The sequence below is a fragment of the Haliotis cracherodii genome, unplaced genomic scaffold (assembly GCF_022045235.1).
Source record: "Haliotis cracherodii isolate W230 unplaced genomic scaffold, xgHalCrac1.p SCAF_9, whole genome shotgun sequence".
NCBI lineage: Eukaryota > Metazoa > Mollusca > Gastropoda > Lepetellida > Haliotidae > Haliotis > Haliotis cracherodii.
The window spans coordinates 33,492,366-33,516,044 of record NW_027266343.1 but is presented as its reverse complement, the minus strand read 5'-3'; the positions used below and the strand labels follow the sequence as shown (position 1 = coordinate 33,516,044).

The 23,679-nt window shown below is 40.7% G+C and overlaps 1 protein-coding gene across 1 annotated transcript; it reads left to right on the top strand.

Annotated features, from left to right (window-relative positions):
• Positions 1 to 3,328: 3,328 nt before the first annotated feature.
• On the top strand, positions 3,329 to 23,094 carry LOC139452721 (E3 ubiquitin-protein ligase RNF4-like). The gene is made up of 7 exons (XM_071234297.1): positions 3,329 to 3,483; positions 5,776 to 5,899; positions 6,966 to 7,054; positions 10,728 to 10,746; positions 11,247 to 11,412; positions 16,879 to 16,963; positions 18,091 to 23,094. The coding sequence occupies exons 1-7, from the start codon at positions 3,478 to 3,480 to the stop codon at positions 18,238 to 18,240; spliced, it is 639 nt and encodes a 212-aa protein (XP_071090398.1). The 5' UTR covers positions 3,329 to 3,477; the 3' UTR covers positions 18,241 to 23,094.
• Positions 23,095 to 23,679: the final 585 nt, after the last annotated feature.

Below are 23,679 nucleotides of genomic sequence, written 5' to 3'. Positions count from 1 at the left end.
GTGTTACGATGGCATTGGAAATGTGTTGCCACCTGTTGTTGCCTCATTCCCGCTCGGATCATTCCAATGGCTTCACGACGCTGTGCAGCTGTCAATCTTGGCATGATTTGCTTGTGATATGCTTGTGTCTGCGCCTGGGAAGTTTTGAATTTTTGAATGACCACAGATCATGCTTTCCAAAGTGACAGCGAATTTTGAGTTGCACATGCTGTGTACAGCTGCACAGGATGCACGTGCAGTAACACATTGCACGTCCATAGGCCCCCATCAATGACGTCATATCGCATGGCACGTGCATGAACGTTTGAATGTCTCCAATAATTGCTGTGTTCAAACCTATATTTCATATATATGGACGGTGTGCCCTTATATCTATATTTTCTCCGTGCACAGTTTCTTAATGTGGCTAGTATATATTTTAGGGATTGGACGGACACAATGTAAAACAAGACATGAATGGAGTACAGTGAACGTTTTCGAGCGTATATATAGATATATATATATAGAGAGAGAGTCTTTGGAGAGTGCAAGTTAACAGCCCTGTCAAGTTATAGCAGCCTTCAGAATTCGCGCTAGTCCGGTAGATCTTGACTACTGAACTACACTGCAGACAGTTAACATTCATACGGGCCTGCATGTACCACATGTTCACGTGTTTGTTCAGGTGAATATTTGACTTACCTTTGCATGTGTTTGTGACGGGTGGGACAGGGTACGCCCACTATTTCGCGAACACCTGGTATCATCACTGTTTGATAGTGATGCATAAACACAGTGATGTGTTATGATGTTGTGGGGATCGTGCAATGGCCTCTGCTTTAAGCAGAGACGCGTAATAATTACGGAAAGGTTTTGTCGCTTTTATGTTGTTGTTGTTGTGTTGACGTCAAATTTGATGTGTTGATGGGAACAAAGTGATAATCGATCCAAATTGCGTGGATGCTCATGATGTCAATCACTGGATTGTCTTGTCCACACCGATTATTTACAGACCGCTGTCATATAGCTGGAATATTGCCGAGTGGAATGTTAAACAACAAACAAACAAACAAACATCATAATTGTAACTGTAAGCAGCAGGATACAGTGATGCAAGTACCTACACTGTCAAAGCGCACATGCGTAACCCAGAAGATAAAACAAATTGTAATTTGCATTCTGCCTGCAATGCCAGTGCTAACGCCAATTGTCTGTAGCCATGGCTGACGTTGCCTAATCTTTCGTCCCAGGTGGTCCCACATATGTTCTATTGGAGACATGTCAGGAGATCCTGCCGGCCAAGGAAGAAGGTCCACGTTGTTGGTGTTTAACTTGCAAATTCATGTACATACCATACAATTTGTTTGTTTTTGTTTGGTTGTTGTTTAACGCCGCACTCAGCAATATTCCAGTTATATGACGGCGGTCTGTAAAATAATCGAGTCTGGACCCGACAATCCAGTAATTGGGATCGATGACATGCATCAACCAAGTCAGCGAGCCTGACCACCCGATCCCGTTAGTCGCCTTTTACGACAAGCATAGTCACCTTTTACAGCAAGCATGGGTTGCTGAAGACCTATTCTACCCTGGAATCTTCACGGGTCTGGAAATGTCTGAAGCAATTTACTCTGTTCTCCATATGGTGACATCATTAGGCACATTTAAAGATGTCGGCACCAAGGACTGGTTATTGACTTCCGTAATGATTAGTCAATACAACACTTGGTCTTCTGTATAATCTGGTTAAGTAGAGCAAAAGCACCACAATCAATAGGGTCAGCCTCTGAATATCACACTTATGTAGAACTTGTGGATCTTATGCCCATCAATATGCATAATAACTGGATCTGGTGGTCAGGCTTGGTAACTTAGTTGAAGCATTTCATCGTAGACAATGTTCATGATGTCAGTCTCTGGATCCCGATCCCATTAGTCGCCTTTTACGACAAGCCTAGTCGCCTTTTACGGCATGCATGGGTTGCTGAAGACCTACTCTACCCCCGGAATCTTCACGGCTTTTGTGACTCAGTGACCTCGGTTTTAAGCTTTTTTCTCTATAATTTTTATCAATAAAGTCACGAACGTGGTTTCTTTAATAAATAATGTCTTTGCTCATCACAATTAATGATATTAAAACACAAAACAGTGTCGAATTTGCGAATTTCTGTGCCAGAATTCCCATGTGAAATATGTGAGGTGGGCGTTGGAAAATCCAAAATGCCTGTTACTGACGGTCATACCGTCTCATAGTAGGTCAGTATCAACCATCTTGGATTTTTACTGACGGGTCAGTAGATCGACTCTCTGATTGGTCAATTTCACTTTGAGACATACGTAATTATTAGTTATGGTGTCAGCCTCGCCCAATATTATTCTGCTAACCTAATATGACACCGTATACGACAACAAAAGACACCTAAACGAATTCATTATGCCGAAAAGTTTACACTAATTGATATCTTTGTCGCACATTTCATGTCAAAACTTAAAACTCAAAACTTAAGACTTACAACCTAAGACGTGAAGGGTCAAAGGGAGACTACTCTTCAAACCTCAGAGGCCAAACCTTCTTGATAATTTTGACTTTATATAATCTTATTAAAGTCACGAACGTAAACGTCCTTGAACATCAACATTAATTATATTAAAACAAAAAACAGTGTCGAATAACGAATTTCTGTACCTGAAATTTCGTGTGAATTATGTGAGGTGGGCGTTGTAAAATCCAAGATGGCTGTTACTGACGGTATACAGTCTCATATTAGGTCAGTAGATCTATCAACCATCTTGGATTTTACTGAAGGTATACGGGCTCATGTGGGGTCAGTAGTTCTGCTCTAGAATCGTTTAGAGTGTTTTGGAAAATACGCACCCAAGAACGCCATAGATCTATTGGATTGTGTTCACAAAATCCCGTGTGTCGACGTCTTGGAATGATCATTGGTGGTCACTGGGATATTATTTTATAACTTATAATTTCTCCGAGTAAATAGGGGCCTATCTGAAATATAGATTTCTGAACATACTAAATAACGCCGTGAATGGTGATTTCGTAATGTAACGTGCACGTAAAAAAGGCGAGATTTGCGATGTACATAATTTACAGAGGTCATTTACAGTAGATCTAATGATGCTTTTTTTACCTAAAATGGATGATATCACAGAACAGAGAACCTCCAAGAGAATTCAAAGCTGTTATGTGTATTTATGTGCGTGATGTGTGTTGAACTTGATATTCGACTTCAAAGTGAGAACAGAACAGAAGAGGAACATCGAGGGGATAAAATTTGCTAGCGGGTTACAATGTGACAGTGAGCAATTACGTCCCTTGCTAGTTCAGCGCCAGGATCGGAAGACGTAAATCTCAAAGATGATGTGACAAATTGGTCACTTTTATGACTACTCAGACATCATATTATTATTATCTATTGTCTAAAAGTGTCCACTGCAGCTGTGTAGACAGCGCCAGTGTTGTTCCGAAGACTGACGACGAGCATGAGTGTAAGCCTTTTGGTTTGTTTTGGAACATGTATCACCTCATTTCAACCTGATTCAAAAGCTACGCTTTACGCTCTGGAAGAAAACACACACTTTACATGCAGCAGTTCATATTGATTAGATCTGGTAATTATATTTCAAGACCACCTGTGAGTGACATTAATTTGGTACTTGTTATACTAAGCAGATCAGTCACTGTGACATTGAAATTTGAAACAGAAAGTGACTATATTCGATTCCACCCATTTCATTGGCGTTGATCTGAAAACGGTGACTATTTGATCAGATAGAAATATCCAGGCATTTATCAAATGCTGTCTTACCCCCAAGACTGCAATAAACAACTAAGGCTGGTATATTATTATTGAGGGTTGTCCAGACATAAATATGACAATGACATGATAAGAGTCAGATTTAGCATCATTAGGGCCATCTGTCTGGTATTAGTACTTTTACTTACCTGTTGTCGTTAGAATTGATGTGAAATCACTGGAATGGTTCTGAAATGTGTTACTTTGTAAGTGAAATTTCTAGTTCCAACTGTCTTTCAGATAGCATGACAGTGATGAACAGTCTCTAGACATCTGTTACAGATCATTGATCAATCCAACCTTTGGAATTCGCTTTTTTTGGCACATTTTGTTGATTCTGATGAAGGATTTCAAGTGGTTTGTGATATTTGACAAAGTTCCAAGGCATACCATCCTCGATAATCCAGTGTATTATATCTTCATTCTGTTTTGATAAAATAGTTTGTTTCCGTCTTAACATTTTTAAATAACCTGATGCTATATCGGGCTAACAATCCAAAGATTGCGAGTTTGCGTCCGACGGATTCTCACAAAAACTGGTTGCTTGTCTTTGAGACATGTGACTCTACGGCAGAGACCGTCCTCACGAGAAGTTGTGGTACTGTATTCTAAAGGTGCTCCAGATGTCCAATCAGTTTATACTCTTCTTTTATGATGAAACAAGCAAATATTCCATGTGCCTTGTTACCTGCTTGGATACTCGGGAGAACATTTTGTCCATTTATAACAGTCACCTGATTTGCTGAATTTTCTTGTTTTAGTTTCTGTCTGTCTCTTGCATGTCTTAGCACTTTAGGAATGTCACCCCAAAATAAATAATCTCTTTGTCACCTCATGATCTACAATGATGCATAAATTGCCGATCCATCAGTATTAACAAATAAGTCTAATATGAATATCAAATCTCTATTTGAGTAATGTTTATTATTTATTTTGCTTTTTTTGTTTGGTCATTGTTTTGTTTACCAGACAGCTTAAACCAACCATTTGTTTTAGAAGTAAATTATTATCTCTGTATTACAATGAGCAGTATTTCATTTTTTGTGTTACATTTCATCAAATTTAGATTAATCTTACACTTGCAGTTGAGTTATAAATCAAAATATGTTTTTCTGTTAGTCCCAACACGAAACGACCACCTCCGTGGTATAGTGGATAGAGTGTCTGCCCGGAGAGAGGAAGTCGTGGTTTCATACCACATCATACCAAAAGATGTTAAAAGATGGTACTTGTTGTTACCCTGTCTGGCACTCAGCATTAAAGGGATAAAACAGGGACTGGTAGTCTGGAGTCAGTCTACATGCAGTATTCATGTTAATCTCGGCAAGGGAGAGCGGAAGGTCCAGGGTTTAATTCCCAGCCGCGTCATACCAAAAGACGTTAAAAGATAGTACTTGTTGTTACCCTTTCTGGCGCTGGACATTAAAGGGATAAAACAGGGACTGGTCGCCTGTAGTCAGTATACTGTGTCTGAGTGAGGTATTCATGTTAAACTGCGGCATGGTATCTCAGTGAGCTAGCACTATAAATCGGCATCAGTCCGGATTAGTACAAGCAGCCACACAAACATACACATGTACATGCACGTCGCTATATGATTACAATAATCTTAGGCGACGTTAAACCCCATTTCACCTCACCTCACCTAACCTCGGCAAGCAGCATGGTATCTCAGTGGGCTAGCACTATGAAACTGACATTGCTATATACATGATGTAAGTGCAATGATCTTGAATGCAACACTGAACCTCATTTCACCTCACCTCACCTCACCTCACCTCACCTCACCCAACAGGGCACTTGAGGGCAGGGGATTTATGCAGAATAGTTATGAAGCTAAAAAAAACTTCTTTCTTTACTGGCTGCTGCCTATAATAAATATTGCATGTAAACAAAACAATCTGTTCGATAGGGAAATGATCTTGTGTATAAGAGTAGACTGTAGAAATGGTGACAGTTATAAGTGATATTTTCTGTTGTTCAGACTCCATCCAACCGACGCCGTACGAATCGTCGGCACACAAGACGACTGAGTCAGGTGCGGACCCTGTTGAGGCGTACCACATCCTCTTCAACATCCAATGCTTCTGAAGATGTGGTAGATCTAGGTACTTCGCTGTTACAAAGATTTCCTGTTGACTGTTCCTCTCAGTACTTCATCACTTATTCTTGATAAATGTTCACAACAATGCAATTGTTTGATCATGTCGATTGATTATAATGTCATGTTCGTGTGATGTTTGTATATCACCTGTAATACAATATATTATCCCCAAAAATAGTAACATTGCATTTCTTTCTCATAAAATCTTTTATGAATCAAGTTGATAAATGTTTTATTACTGGGCCTGCTGTACATCCATCAGACCTAGGATTTTCAACAAGTACAACCCGGAACGTCTTCCACTTTTTGTATTAAAGAACTTTCCTCCCCGTCTTAATCATGTTATGATGATAAGATCATTGCAAACAGTACACATATTACAGTCTTCATGTTCAAATAAATATTTTGAGTGCCCTCTTGTACTAACCTGTAATTTTAAATACAGATCTATACAGAGTTCACGTTAAGAAGCATTTTGATTGGTTGTTGATCTCATGAGCAGAAGAAATATTGTACCGGTACTATGTTACAGTTAGTGAAAAGAAAGATTGATTTCATGCTCATGTGTAGAAGAAATGTTATACCGGTACTATGTTACAGTTAGTGATAAGAGAAATTGATTTCATGCTCATGAGTAGAAGAAATGTTATACTGGTACTATGTTACAGTTAGTGATATGAGAGATTGATTTCATGCTCATGAGTAGAAGAAATATTATACAGGTACTATGTTACAGTTAGTGAAAAGAAAGATTAAGATAGTGGCGTCACCCTTGAAATGAAGCTTTGGTGGCAAACAGTTCCTAGGTATATATCAGAACTTCTGGGAACATGAACTGTTCTTCAATGAATTACTAGGCACAGACAGCCTGGTAATGGTGTTAATCTACCAGTGTTTTTCCGCAGTAGAAAGTAACGCTTTCAGTCCACTAGTCCTTATAATGATAACATATAGCAAAATCCTTGAAAAGGGCAAATTTCTACTAGTTCTTATGATATCTTAACTATTGGCCAGTTTGGCAAGAACTACAGGACTAGTGTCAATTTCTAAGGCTGGTTTTTGTGTTTCAGATACGAATCATAATGGCATGTGCATTGATCTGACGACTGACGATGATGAAGTGATTGATCTGACCAGTGTTAATGACAGCCCTGTCGTTGTGAGTACCACACTGATAGCTAAGGGGAGAACCAGGTGAACAGCATGCCCTATGGGTTAAGTCCACCTTATGTTGCTACCAACTGATAAAGAGACCGCCTCTGTGGTCTTGTGGTAGAGCGTCCGCCCGGAGAGCGGAAGGTCCGGGGTTCGATCCCCGGCCGCGTCATACAAAAAGACGTTAAAAGATTGTACTTGTTGTTACCCTGTCTGGCGCTCGGCATTAAGGGGCTAAAACAAGGACTGGTCAGCTCGGAGTCAGTATACTGTGTCTGAGTGGGGTATTCATGTTAAACTGCGGCATGGTATCTCAGTGAGCTAGCACTATAAATCAGTATCAGTCTGGACTAGTACAAGCAGCCACACACACACAAAAACGTGCATGCGCGTCGCTATATAAGTGCAATAATCTTGGACGCGACGTTAATCCCAATTTCACCTCACCCATCTGATAAAGATTTGCACATTCACTGGAGATAATCTGTGTCATTATGCCAGGTTACAAGATGCGGCGTAGAACATGTTAGAATTGGTTTTCAGTAACCCATGCTTGTCGTAAGTTGGTTGTTTTGTTGTTAAACGACGCACTCAGCAATATTCCAGCTATATGACGGCGATCTGTATATAGTCAAGTCTGGACCAGACAATCCAGTGATTGATATCATGAGCATCGACAAGCAGAGTCGCCTTTAACAAAAGCAAGCATGGGTTGCTGAAGAGCTATTCTACCCCAGCTATTCACGGGTCCTTAGAGGCGACTTTGCTTGTCATAAGAGGTGACTAACGGGATCAGGTAGTCAGGCTGGCTGACTGGGTTGATGCATGTCATCGTATCCCCATTGTGTAGATCGATGCTTATAATCTCAATCACTAGATGGTCTGGTCCAGATTTGATTATTTACAGACCGCTGGAATACGTAGTCTGGTTGAATACCTTAGCGTTGAATACGATTTCCCCGGAAATTAACAAGGTATTGCTGAAAAGATCTGAGCCTAACTATGAAGGGGGATAGTACACCCTAACAGTTTACATGTATTAAGTACAATACTTTCCAGCCATACAGGCTGCAACTGCACCAAATAAACAACCAGACAGCCTATTTTTTCAGGCATTAAAGTGACTAGGTATTCTCTGTTGATAAAAATGAACAACATTGGCTTTTGTACTATCATCAAGCATCTCCAACTGAAAGGCCTAGCTCCAGCAGCCAGCCATGGGGATGTGGTGTAAATTTTGGAGGATGCTATACCCTTTGCCATTGTTAAGAGATGAGCAGCAGAGGTCAAGAGTGGAAGAAATAGCCTTGAAAATGATCCAAGATCAGACTTGCGACTGCCACCACTAAGGAACATGTTGATTAAGTACAGGACCATCTTCCCGAGGCAAGTGAGTTAACTGACTATAAAAGTCCAGTTTCCACCCTTGCCAAACTAGGCTGGTATTATGGAGTTACATTTTGGCTGGAAGAACGAGTCTATGCATAGTCCAATCAAAATCGCTCACTGAAATCGAAATCCGGTTCGTAAACTGTCGTGCAGATTTCAGTCAATTGCAGGATTTGCAAAGCATGTGTACCGCCAACTCGTTGTCAGCAGATATCTTCCGAATCTTTTCATGTTTTTACTTTTGTTCAAAGTGCTCACATGATGCATGATCGTCCTGACTGGGCGCCACCATTTTGTGTGAAGCAAACGCAGGTGATACAAGAGGTGGAATCTGATTGGTCCATAGGAGAGGCTTAGAGGGGACATAACTGGTAATAGCCACTGGTGGCGCTATGATCGAGCCCAGTAATTCCAGCCTAGTTGGGCAAGGGTGGAAACTGGACTTTTAAAGTCAGTTAACTCTCTTGCCTCGGGAAGATGGGACAGGACATGAGAGAGTTGAGAACATTTGCGATCTGGGCATGACAAAGGTTTCAGCAAGCTGGGTTCAAAGGCTTCTGACTCCTGATAAAAAATGCTCCAGGTTCATCTCTCGTGTGAATTTGCGTCATTTTGAAGCAGACCCATTTGATTTTGTAATCCTGGATGAGTCTTCAGTTCACCACTAATAGCCAGAGACTAAACCATGGAGGCAACAGTCAAAGCAAAGGAAACATCTAATGTCTCCGAAGAAGAAAAGTCTGTTCCATCAGCCGGCATGTGATGGCTTTGGTTACTACTTCCCGAAAGGTCCAATCTCATTGAAATCAGACCTTAGTTCTCGCTTCCGCTAAACAAAGATCTGAGGACATCCATTTAGGGGTCACATCAGGACCAAACCTTTCATCCGACCAATCAGAGCGTCGCTTACCAGATCATGAAAGTGACAGTCGGAATGTGATTTCTAATCATGCAACCACGAGAACTTTAACATGGGGAATTCTGAACGATAGTTACGGGTTTAACGACTGAATCCATACAATCTAGACCATATATGAGCCATTCCAGAATGTTCTTTTGTTCAGGTTTCAAATTTGTAATTGAGAATTTGTCAAAATATGTTTCAAAGTGTTGTCTCCAATTTGAAATTAGTGCCGTAAAGCACGAGAAAGCTGTCTTCTGATTGGTCATTCCATTGGTCAGTCAAAGTTTGCGCAAGTCGGTCTGACGTGACCCGTAATGGGATGTCCTCAGATCTTTGTTTAGCGGTAGCGAGGACTAAGATCTGATTTTAATGAGATTGCAAAAGGTCAAACCATAAATGCCCACTATTAACAGTATTCATTCTCGAGTGTGACATCACAGCATTGCCAAGTATATGACTGAAACATGGGAAAAGACAGCAAATCTTGTCCTTGACACACCATGCTGAGATTAAGGATCAGCCAGTAGTTTGTGCCTCCACTTTTGAAAATGACCCCTTTTTCGTAACAAGAGGGTCGGAAGGGCCCACATTTTTTTCAACTTGAATGAACATTGGCTGATCTGCTCAGTTAACTGAAAGAGAATTTCAATGTCAAACATCTTGGAAAACTCACTAAAGTTGTGTTGTTCCATCAGGCTAAATTCACATGTGCACAGGTCTATTATCACTGTGGCTGCAATACGTGGCTGGCTTTCACCATATTTAACACAGTCATATTTCTACCTCTTCCTAAAATTGAAGAAAGAACTGCAAATGACGGTGATGACATTTCTGCTGTGCCCCTTTTACACCACAAGGAGGACACCTTCTACGCCAGTGGTAACGGCTCTCCAGCATTGTTGGCAGTAGTGTGTGGACCGCGGAAGAGATTATTTTGAAAGATAATCAGCAAACAACATCATAATTAGGCTCAGAATGTTTCAGCCTCCCCTAGTAATCTTTTTCCTAATTTTTTGTTATCATGGTGTCAGAATACATCCCCCATCACAGCTGTAAGATGGGGTAGTGCCCCTGTCTGATCTGTGTGATTGTGGATCATCGTCCCTGACAGCCCATGTGTAGTGCATAGAACGTCTCACTTAACACTGAAAGGTTGGTGGTTCGATCCAAATCATGTTACCAAATACCAAAAGACGTTTAAAGATGGTACTTGCCATTACGTACTTGGCAGTCAGCATTATTGGATAAAGGACTGGTCCAAGAGATTGATCTCAGCATAGGTCATGGAAACAGCTAAAATCGACCTCTTCTGGTCCTCTTGGTAGAAGTATTTAAACAGTAAGTTTTATTGGCATTATTTCAAATAATTTTTTTTCCTTCACAGGTGCTATCAGCCATTGATGGTAAGTTGAATAATCATTTCATTTACTTGAATTAAGTTTTGGGGAATTAAATTTTTAACTCTTAAAATTATTTCTTTCAATAAGTTTTGATAAGCCCTTGTGGTTTGACTATATTAATTTTAAGGCCATCCTACATTTGTGACAATGTCTTCCTGTCATACCTCTGAAGATTCAGTGAGTGGAGTTGCCTCCCTTAGCTACTTGTCAGTTTCGCTGTCATCCGGTTATGATGCTAAGACAGAGATTGCGAAATTGAGAAAGTGCAAAGACTGTGGGTTTGGTAGAAAACGATTGAGAGATCATGAAAGAAAGTGAGAGAATGAGAGGAGGGATGTAAATAGTAAATATCAGATTCGCGGCACTTGTACGGGGTGTTTCAGTTTGAGATCAGAATTGTCATGAAGAAAGTCAATACATGAAACTGCCTCGTTTGTAAAGATTACAATCCAATATTCCTATCAGTGTTGATGAATTAGAAAGCAAAACTGTTATTCTTCCAGCGGACATCAGTGGGAATAGGAGGCCAAGGTCACTTAGAGGTCGAGGTCGTCGGAGGGGTCGTAGTTTATCAAGGCGGACTGCACCGAGAACACAAAGAATACTTCAAGACTCTGACTCAGATGATGATGAACTTCCCAGCTTTGATACCACAGGAACTCCTTTCAGGTGTGTGTGTTTGTAGTTTAACGCCCCACTCAGGACATTGGCCTGTCAATAGCCAAGTCTCAACCAGACAATTCAGTGACCAATTCTAACCTGGATCTTCACAGGTCTCCTTGCAGGTAGGGGACATTAGGGGTGTCATTGATTGGAAAGGTAAGAATTGATATATCTACAAAAGTGTCACGGTATGTTGATATATATTGATTAATAAAACAATTAGTTATATAGAAACGGGCTCCGTCCGTCCGTCCATCCGTAACGTTTCGTTTCAGGAGCATAACTCATAAACAGTTCAATATTTTTTCATCAAACTTTGCAGGTCTGTCAGGTACATGCTGAACTGGTGCCTTTGGCTATTTAGAAATTATAGAAATTTTTATTTTTTACGTTTTCTTGGCAACAAGATGGACTTAGGTTCTGTGAGTGTAGGGTTCGTTTCCAGAGCATAACTCATAAACCGTTCAATATTTTTTCATCAAACTTTGCAGGTCTATCAGGTACATGCTGAACTGGTGCCTTTGGCTATTTAGAAATTTTAGAAATTTTTATTTTCTTGCTTTTCCATGGCAGCAAGATGGACTTAGGTTCCAAACTCTTCTTTTTTCCAAGTTCCACCTCGGTTAAAAAAGGTTAGGGTTTGTTTAGATTTAATTATGTCATAAATTCTGCAACAGGGGCAGGGGATATAGCGACGTTAGTGGCAAACTCTTGTTAATTTTTAAAATTATCCTATCTAAAACTATGGGGAAGCGTGCTTAAACAAAGTTTCCAGCTTCTAAAAAACAAATCATCCAAACACAACCCAGCATAACCATGGTCACCGTCTAAACAAATGGGTCACACACTATAATCCTGTGCATTGCAACCTACACGACCTGATCACGTGAATACCCCTGCCACACCATTCTCATTCTCATTGCTACACAATGGAGAAGTGCACCAAGTGTTTTGGAGAATATAGTTTGGGTTTTTTCTTGCTGGCTTCCCTCCAACATCCTCCTTCTCCCTGGTTGTGTATAGATATAATTTTCTCATCTAGACCTGCTGTTAAGCAACTTCATATGCTAAATATGAACTAGGTTGATCCATTAGAAGTTTAAAATAGATTTTTCTGCCTTATTATTGTCCATTTTAAGAATGGTGATCTTAACAAATGTTTCTGTGGCCATCGTATTTGTATTGGTATTTTTTATTTTGCATTGATACAGATAAACATTAAGAATGTATCAATATCATGATAGACAATGACATCCTGAGGGTACATACTTACAGAATATAACCTGATTTTGTGTATGTGTATTTGTTGAAGTATATAATTTGACAATTTTAGAAATATTTGTACCATGTTAAAACAATAATATTCCCTCTATTTTTCCATGATTTTTCTGGTGATAAAGGGGGCACGGGTGGCCCAGTCGTCTAAGGCGCCGCGATTAGCTGTGCAGAGTTGCGTCCCTTGGGCATGACACAAACCTATGATTGTGGGTTCGAATCCAGTTTCGCCCTGATTATGTTTCTAGGTTTGTCAGCACCATACCCATGCTCGTGGGTTTCACCAAAGTGGTAAAGGTCTGAGACCTGCATCACTTCGGGCTTTCCACCCACATTAAGCTGACACACTGCGATATAACTGGAATACTGTTAAAAGCGGCGTTAAACCCAACTCACTCACTCACTCACTCTGGTGATATATATACCGTATTCGATGTAATAAGCGCCCCGCTCTAATAAGCGCCCATGGTGACATTTGCTAAGATATTGGCTAGTGAACAATCCAAATTAGCACCCCTTCTGTCGTACATATGTCGTACATAAATATTTCATATTTTTTCTTTCAACTCAGTTTTTTTCACCAAAATAATATTCTAATAAGAGCCCCCTATTTCTAAATTTGAAAGCACCCTGCGGGCGCTTATTACGTCAAATACAGTACATGGCTCTCATATATCATTCAGCAACATAAAGGCACCTAGTCCATGCGCACTAAGTCATACCCTCGCTTGTGTAAAGTGTAAATGATATTTTTACCCTGAAGTATTCATGTTTTAGTCTGTTTTCAGTCGTACAAATGCGTATCTCTCATACCCTCACGTCTAGTCACAAGTTTAAAAGGAAGCCAGAAGCTGGAATGTAAATATTAAACTTGTTTCCGTCCGGTTGCGCACCCACCTCCCTATGACATGTCACAAATCTCTCAGCGCGCCTCTGAGCTGGTCGCTCGAGAAAGACTTTCGCGATAGACTGCTAGTTTGTATTCTACTAGTACTTATCGTGTATCTACAGTTGTTGTTCTAATAAAGTAATAATAATATGTCTTACCTGTAGACTCCTGGAATGTAATCCTTGGTAATCCATTGTTTGTGTTCAACACGTGTTTCACTGTTTGACTTGATTTTACACGTGGCAACATGTCGGGCATTTGTGCCCCCTGTCAAAGAAAACTGTCTTAAGTAGATCCTCACAAGTATTGTCCTTCCTGCATAATTAAGGATGGGTTTTCAACGTGTTTGTGGGATAAACGTTGTAAAGAATGTGAGCACTTGTCTTCTATAAACTTTAATTTGTATCTTCGTGCGTTGGCGAAGCGGGCTACTGACCAGCGCTACAAGCAGAGAAGGTCATCGGGTGGATCCTTGTACTCTGCACCCTCCACATCCGGCCCTGGGGGTGGCGAGTCAGCCACACCCAAGAAATCAGTTGATAAAGACCCGCCTCAGGCAACTTATGTTTTCAACAAGACACGTGACCGTTCGCCTACTGATGATACTACATGCACGGCTGATCTTCGGGGACGTGCGACTCTCTCGAAGGGAGTTTTTTGGAGATCAGCGTCGTAGAGATAATGACCTATCGACGCCCTCGTCTCACTTTCATATCGACCCGGCTTTGATAGCCCAGATCACGGCGGCAGTACTCGCCTCGACGACCAAGAAGGATTCGATTACGTCGGAGGCCCATGGACAATCTGCCAGTACACCAGTTCATTCATCTACTCCTACACAATCGACATCGACGATGGATTGTGACGACACCCCTCCTAGGCCTCCCAAAGACATTGAGGAGAAAGAGCCCCACTACGAGGACGAAAGGATGGTGCCATCGATCATCACCTGTATGCAACGGTGGATCTTGGACGTCCTCGCCCAGTCCCGATATGTATCGGGCCAGATTACTACTGCACGTCGTCATGGTTACATCGACTACACTGAACTACCTGATCGTCATGGCAGGACACTCTTACGGGCCCTGTGGTCATCGCAACACTTGTTTGACGGTCGTACCAACGATGTTCTGGACAAGTACTCAAAGGAAGCCGAGCGTGACATCATCATTTCGGCTTCACACAACCTGACAAGACGGCCATAGGTTTCGAACACAGGGTCGCCTTCTACCTAGACAACGGGCTTCAAGCTCACCAGTTCACAGAAGCCCTTTAAGGAGAGTTAGCGACCACCCTGAGTCTACTACAGTACCTCAGGTGGATCGTCAACCTTTAAGAGTCGAACTTAGTACCAACTCGGGATCTACAGTACATCGGTATACGCTTCCAGACTTCTACATGCCCCGACGTCGGTGCACATGTGGCAGGAAGTGCTCGGTCCGTTGACATCAACCCAAGACCTGACTCGCCGAGGTCATCTTCAACTTCGTCCACTGCAGAGATTGCTGTACCCCCATCTGTTCCACTTCTGGCGCAGCTACGTTGTCATCTGGAGTGGTGGCTCCAGCCGTCGAACATTTGCGAAGGCGTCTTTATGAGCGAGCCTCCGTTCATACTAAACCTATTCGTAGACGCGTCATTGGATGGCTGGGGAGTGCGCTTCGGGGACGACCCAGCGGCCGGGCTGTGGTCGCCAGAAGAAAAGGTCGAGTTCTGGAAACTTCGACTCTGTGTGAAACGGCTGGTGATACAGTCAGACAACTCCTCAGTCGTCCACTGCATCAACAAACAGGGAACGACTCGGTCGGCAGTCCCAGAAGTGGCCTAGTGGTAAAGCGTCCGCCCGGAGAGCGGAAGGTCCGTTGTTCGATCCTCGGCCGCGTCATACCAAAAGACGTTAAAAGATGGTACTTGTTGTTACCCTGTCTGGCGCTCGGCATTAAGGGGCTAAAACAAGGACTGGTTGGCTCGGACAAATAGCCAACGCCCTGTCGAGACCATCGAGGCCGTCTCCCACGGAGTGAATGATCCATCAGACAGTCTTTCATCTGCTGACGGATCAACTCTGGTTGCCCCAAGTAGATCTCTTTGCAACCCGTTACAACAACCGCCTTCCTCAATTCGTGTCGCCGGTTCCGGACCCATGGGCATGGGACCACAACGCTCTAGCGATATAGTGGGAGGGTCTAGACGCTTACGCGTTTCTGCCATTGATACTGGAGAAAGTTCGTCAAACGACAAACCTACGTCTGCCTTTGGTCGCACCTTATTGAGTGAGTGAGTGAGTTGAGTTTAACGCCGCTTTTTACAGAATTCCATTTATATCACGGTGTGTCAGCTTAATGTGGGAGGAAAGCTTGAAGTGATGCAGGTCTCGGACCACTTCGGTGGGTATGGTGCTGACAAACCTAGAAACATAATCGGGGCGAACTGCGATTCAAACCCACAGTGATAGGTTTCTGGCGTGCCCAAGGGAAAGAGTTAAATGAGAAATTTACAACGAAACATATCCTAGAGAATAACAAACGGCATGAAGCAATATTCACTCCCTAAATGACCATCTGTCTTTATTTCGATTGTCAATGTGGAACTAACGTTAAAATGAAGTCAACAGTTTGTGTATGGGCCACATTCTTACGATAAAGGGAGACAATTTAAAGGGGGGGTCATTCTTGTATTACAATAATAGCAAAGTGTTATGTTCACTGCAATGAAAATATCACTCGTCTCAACTTGGGAAAACTCAGTCTTTCGCACTGAAGTATATAATAATTGGTGGTATTCACAATTGTTTACTGATGAAGGAGATGGTGTTTTTAATTTATGATAAAGTAGGGCTACTCCCTTTTATTTCATGACACATTCAGGCTGAGGTTTTTCCCTTGCATAAATTTGGTGACATTAATTTCATGATGTACATGATAAAATGTGTTTGTAGACTGTTGTACCATTGACCCTAAGTTGCTTAAGCATGCAGTGCCTCTTGAAGAATTTCTCCTTGAACATGGGCTCCTGTTATTGCTTTAGTTCTTGTTAGAAAACCATAAAAGCCATGTTTGGTGTCATGATTTAGAAGGTGCTAAGAAAGGGAGATAATTCTACTTAACAAGGGAGATAACTTTCTATGTACTCGAGTGGTCCAAACTCAGTTTGGTAACTCGAAATGCGACAAGGCGAATTAACAGTGAAGAACAATATGACATCACAATATCCTTTCAGGTTGACCAGCCGACATGTGTGTTTAATATGATGACCACTAACCAATCAGATTCTTTAACAAGTAATGATGGATCTGTTCTATGTTCCAGGCCGAGTGGAGAGGGTTCTGGGGTTGTGACATCTCCGCAGCAGATCACCATCACCTGTCCTATCTGTATGGATGATGACAAACAGGTGTGTTGTTGTAGGTCACATACACAGCAGCCAAGTGGGGATTCCATTCTTACTGTATATTAGACTCACTGGGGAGTTCAGGTTAGAAGTTACCCCGGTCATAGAAGGCGACTTCATTGATTTGGTTGTCAGGCTCAGTGATTTTGACTGAGAGCATGTCATTTGTACCCTGGCGGCGTGGTTCGTTGCTCATAATATCAATCACACTGTTTCCAGGCTCGCTTATTTACGGGAGGCAGTCATATAGCTGGAAAATTCCTGAATGCAGCATTATATACTGGTATATGGATTACTGATTGACCAACACCAAGTTTTTTTTCTTCCTACCAAATCTTTTGTCTGTGTTCACTAATGATTAAAAGTTTAAGTAGGTTAGCCAAGGGGATTCCGGATTAGAGTTGGTACCAAGCACCCTGTGTTGGTACGAAGCGACTAAATGGTTCTCGTGGTCAGACTGAGTGACTTGGTTGATGACGTGGATTGTTGCTTATAATATCAATCACCTGGTTGTTTGTCTGGTCCTGGCTTGATTATTAACAGGCTGCCATCACATAGCTTGAATATTGCTGTGTGCGGCACACAGCAGTATGACATGAGCAGTGAAGACAAAACCATACCAGTAGACATTATGGACGAGACTTTTTTGTTCTGTTTATATAACTATTTCATGTTTTGGTTCTGTATGGTTACATGGTATCAAAGTATACCCTACTTTGTACCTGCCGGAATTATGTTAAGGCTTTAACCTCTTCATCAAATATGTCCCCCATGGCCCACCAAACTGTTGAAATGTTAATATCTAGATATTCTCGGCCTTCAAAGATCTTTTTTTTTAAAGACTAGTGTTAACCTTCTTTCACTGGTCTTCAGAGTTTGTTGCTAATCGTCCTTGGAACAAGACAAAAATATTTACTGTGTTTACATTTTCTGTCGGTTTTATTTAGTTCCAATTTGTAGCAAAATTGAAGCATTGAGAACTGGTTCAGAATTTTAGTCCTGAAATACTACAAGTCAATGAGGACTCCCATTGTTGGATATTTACCTGTCCTTTGCACAATTTAGAAGGCTCCTGCTAGCAGAAGTGAATTTTGAAGGCTTTTAATGTTCTCCTGTCTGACATGTTTCAGATTCGCCGAAGTAACCGTCAGATAATGTCTACAGTATGTGGTCATCTGTTCTGTGATGAATGTATCGGACAGGCCATCCGAGCTCAACACTGCTGCCCCACGTGCCGGAAACGATTAACACACAGGCAGACACACCCTCTTTTCTTGTGATAATACCGTCCATCATTTCAATAGTGATATTTCGTAATGAATCGTCAACTTGGAATGTAACAAATTTGAGCATACTTTTAAGGTCAGATCAGATTTGCAAATTTATTTCATATCTGAAATCTTTTGGATAAAAATATGAAATATATAACCTAGCACTGTGCAGAGATCGGTGGTGCTATTGAAAAGGGCACAGCCTTCACAGTTATCTGAAGATATCAAAATATCTCAAGATGTACAATTTCAGCTTATAAGAAACTCCACACTATGATGCTACATGTATATATTATACATCATTGATTATCTTCATTCTGTAAGGATATGTTTCATTTGACAAATTCTTGTAATTATCTGCACATCAGATGGCTTACAAAGTGGTACGGATCAACATTTTCACAGATGAAGTTCATTTTCTATGAATTATGAATTAAGGTAATGTGATCCTTTGACATCAGAATGGCCTCTTTGAAAAGTCAACTTTTTGCCTTATCCACTTGCAATCTTTTCAGTCAGTTTTAGTTTGAGATGTGTATAATATGCATCGTAGCATAAACAATATTGTGCTGTATATTATAAATACTTTGGTATGTTGTTGCATAACACTGCTGAGGATAAATGGTTCTGACTTGGGGTAATATCTGACACTGTTATTGACTAAGTTGACTTGATCTTGCAGTGCAGTTTGTTTTAGACAAACTGAGTGCTATTTATTGTATGACATGTTCATTATTGATGTGTGGTGTTTATCTGCTGATGTTCATACAGCATAGGAAGGACACTGGAATATTTTATATCAAAAATTTGAAAAAAAATTCTTTTGTTATCTTTCCATTGTATTTGTTGTAAAGTGGTAAACGTCCGAAATCTGCATCACTTTGGGCTTTCCTCCAACATCAAGCTAACATGCCGTGATATAACTGTTCAAAGTGACGTTAAATCTAACTCACTCACTCACTCACTCACTCACTCACTCACTCACTCACTCACTCACTCACTCACTCACTCACTCACTCACTCACTCACTACTTTATACATGGCCTTTGGTATGAGAGTACTCTGTAGGGATTCCATGTAGGAGTTGGTCCCCAGAAACCTATGCTGGTCGTAAGGGCGATCAAGGAGTTCAGGTACTCTGTAGGGATCCAGGTAGGAGTTGGTCTCCAGAGAAACCTATGCTGGTCGTAAGGGCGATCAAGGAGGTCAGGTACTCTGTGGGGAGCCAGGTAGGAGTTGGTCCCCAGAAACCTATGCTGGTCGTAAGGGCGATCAAGGGGTTCAGGTGGTCGCACAGGGGGACTTGGTTGATAGCGAGTCTTCGTACAATGTACGGACGGTGTGAGTCGTTGCTAACAATATTGATCACTGGATTGTCAAGTCCATACTTTATCGTTTACAGGCCACAGTTATATGGATGGAATATTCCTGAATGTGGAATGAAACAACAACAAATGATACAATATAATACATATGGGCCTGTATAGCTATACATTATGATACAAAGTACATATTTACCTACTAGAATAACCATATCTTGAATGAAGTTTACATCCAAATAGTGAGTGAAAGGGATTTATCAGTTGCTGTTGCAAGTGCCTCTAATATAAGAATATAAGTGTCTTTATTTTCTGTTTAAATTAAAAATATCTTTTCAGTTCATGGCCTTTGTGTTCTTATTGTGGTGTATCAAGACGTTTCATATCGTGATCGTGTATCGAGATACGTGTCAAATTGTGGCCTTCTGCATCGTTGTACAACCGTTGAAAATCCGCTTTCATCATCTACTGCATTTAGGATTTATTTAGTTTCAGGGATTATCATACTCCCATAGACATCGTGTGTTATATGAGACTAGACTCCCCATCTAGACTGGACACAATTCCTCCTTGTACAGTAGTGTGTTGTGCTCAACACCCTAAGCTCCTAGTGTTTGTGCTCGTGTTGGGGATTTCTGCCAATATTTCATTGCTGAAACTGGAAACAAATATTCAAGACGACAAATAATTTGTTTCTTTGTGCTGTTGGTGTTGTGTGTTACTGACAAATGCATTATGATGTATTTGCGTGATTGTTTTGATTGTTTTTATGTATTTTTGTTTGATATGTTTTCCAATGACAAAATTGCATCTAACATTGATCTGTAATTTGTTTGGTATTAATCTACATGTATCTCTTAATGTATTTAAAATAGAAATATTTATCAATTCTTATCAATTTCAGTGTGTTCATCTTGATGGGAGGGGAATGTTCAATCGGAGGGAATATTTCATGGGAGGTTCATTGTTTTTCAACTTAATTTGGCAAGTGCATTGATTGCTATTTAAAAAAGTTCTAAATTTTATTTTTATATGTTTCTATGGAAACAATTTTGACTTAGTCTCAAACGGGCCATAACTTGAAAACCTTTGAACATATTTCAACAAAACTTGGCATATGCATAGCTCATCAGCTTAATTGGTGCCTTTTGCTATTTTGAAATTTTTCTAAATTAAATTTTGTTACATTTCCATGGAAACCATTATCTTTCCAAGCTACAACTTGATAGTACTGTTTTTCAGATTTGCAAACATATTTATGGCAACAACTTGAATTAATGTATCAAAACGAGGGAGAGGGGGAGACATGTGTTGTAGTAAAAACAGATATGTTTTTCCTATTCTGAGCAAGGGAGTACAGTCATAAGTTGACACAACATATATTTCTGAAAAGAAGTTAAATATCACCCGTTTCTTCATGTTACTATTGTTAAACTGCCATTGCAGTTGACTTTTTGAGTTGTATATATAATATATCTTAGCATTCTGTTATGTACAGATATAACAACATCTGGCACCATGCAAGCCAGTTTTGTTATGGAAGTAAATATCTTTGACCTGTAATGGATAGTGTTAGTGATGAAAAACAACCAGTCCGATAAACATGTTGTCATGTTCCGGATGTTTATGTTTTCTTGAACTTTTTTTTTAGTAGAGTTACCTCCCTTGGGAATGCCTGAACCTTATGATAGTGGTTCAGATTCCTGTTTCACCCCGATTATGTTTCTAGGTTTGTCTGCACCCTACCCATGCTCATGGGTTTCACTGAAGTGGTTAATGTCTGAGACCTGCATCACTTAGGGCTTTTCTCCAACATTAAGCTGACACGCACAGGTGTCACTGTTCAAAGTGATGTAAAACACAATCACTCGCTCGCTTACTTTCTCTACACGAAATGTGCGAATGGATGCAAGGGCATCCTGTTCTCCTTGAAAGAAAATTTACTTTATGATGAATAGATAATCAGGATCCGAAGTATGATTAAGGACATATTTTTCCTATCATCTGAAGTGGAGTAATCCGAAGTTCAGAGATCAAATGTGATCTTTATAGGACAACAAAATGGTGTTTAAATTCTCATTTCCGTGCTGTTTCAATTTTCCTTCCCACCCCTCAAATTATTTTTCTTTGGGGGAATGTTAATACCGGGCAAGGTCGGTTAACTCGACAATTAACAACATGGTGAAATCTGAAGCAAGGGCAGGTAACTCTCTCTCTCACACACACACATGACTGCCTCCAGATCCCAGACAGTCATTTAAAGATGGTACTTGTTGTTACTCTGCCTGGGCCTCGGCATTCAAGGGGCAAGGACTGGTCGGCTCGGAGTCTATACTGTATCAGTATTCTCTAATTTAGGTATTCATGTTAAACTGCAGCATTGGCTCAGTTGGCTTGTGCTATCAAATCATCATTTGTCCGTACTAGGATGCATGCGTGAATTGATCCACACAACCTATGCTAGTTGTTAGAGGGATGAGGGGACTTCATGGATGAGGTGGTCAGGGTGGTTGACTTAGTTGATGGCCTGTCATCGTACCTCATTGCCAACAATATCAATCACTGGATCGTCTGAATGAGACTCGATTACTTACAGGTCGACGTCATATAGCTGAAATATCGCAGAGTGCGACAGTGTTCTCTCTCTCACTCACAAACACACATACACCACTATGTAAGTGCAATAATCTTGATATGCGACCTTAAAACCTATTTTACATTAGTTTTTTTTCATGCTTAAGAATATGTCTATGTCATTGCTTCAATGTTACCAAAATATGAAAGAGAGAAACAAAATGCCATTGAATCTCCAAACAACTCCAACCTTATAGAGGCCACTTGCAAAAAGTTCTTGACTAGATAATCTGGATTCTTATCAGTCAACTAATGCATCTTATTTAATAAGACCTCCCAAAAGGTAGAATTTTTTATCCCTGTTTTTAAGAAAAGCTTCCTGCCTATGAGTTATTAGATTCCTAGGAAAGTAAGAAAAGTCTGTTGCTTTCTGTATTGGAGCTTAAAGCAAGAATCTGTGCCATTTTGGTTTCTCTTAAAACTGAAAATATGGAAGCAAGCCAATAGTTGCCCACCCAAACCAATACTGATACAATAGAGTCACATTATCAAACAATCACTGACTCAGGCATTCGCACAGTAATAACACAAACACATATATACTCAAATATTCATCTTATAAAAAATATTTATGCAAACAAACATTCACACAAACAAAATCAAACAATTATGTACAAAATCAAACAAAAGCATTGAAACATTCACACAATCAAACATTCAATCAAACAAATCTGCAAACAATCATTCTCACAAACAAATATTCCAGTATTTACAGTCGGCCCCAAATTCTACTCTTTGGGGATTATGCTTTAAGTAGAAATATTTTCCTGTGTGAATATGTTTTTGTTCCTATTTGTTATAGTTTGTGGGAATGGTTGGGAAATACATATGTATAACCGCTAAATGTATGCATGTGGATGGTCTCTCAGTCTTTTCCTGTGTAATGTTGATTATATGATGTGGATATTTCTGCAATAAATGATATGTGACATTCCAATCTTATGTTTGTGTTCTGAGTTCAGTCTATGAAGTAACAAATCAGCAGTTTGCCTGACATAGCACATCACTACTGTTCTCTGTCACGGGTCCCTGGTGCCGGTACTGAGTTAGAGACCCGTGAAGATTCCGGGGTAGAATAGGTCTTCAGCAAGCCATGCTTGCCGTAAAAGGCGACTATGCTTGTCGTTAAAGGCAACCAACAGGATCAGGTGGTCAGGCTTGCTGACTTGGTTGATGCATGTCATCGATCCCAATTGCGTGGATCGATGCTCATGATATTAATCACTGGATTGTCTGGTCCAGACTCGATTATTTACAGACCGCCGTCATATAGCTGGAATATTGCTGAGTGCGGCGTTAAACAACAAACCAACCAACTGAGTTAGAATAAGTCGCCAGCGGTCTGTGGTGGTCATAAGAGGCCACCAAATGGATCGGGTTGTAAGACTCAGTGACCTGGTTGTTTGCATGTCGTCGTACCCAATATAACTTCATGTCAACACAGATTTTCACTGATCTATTCATATCCTTTTCAAAGCTGTTTTGCCTTTGACAC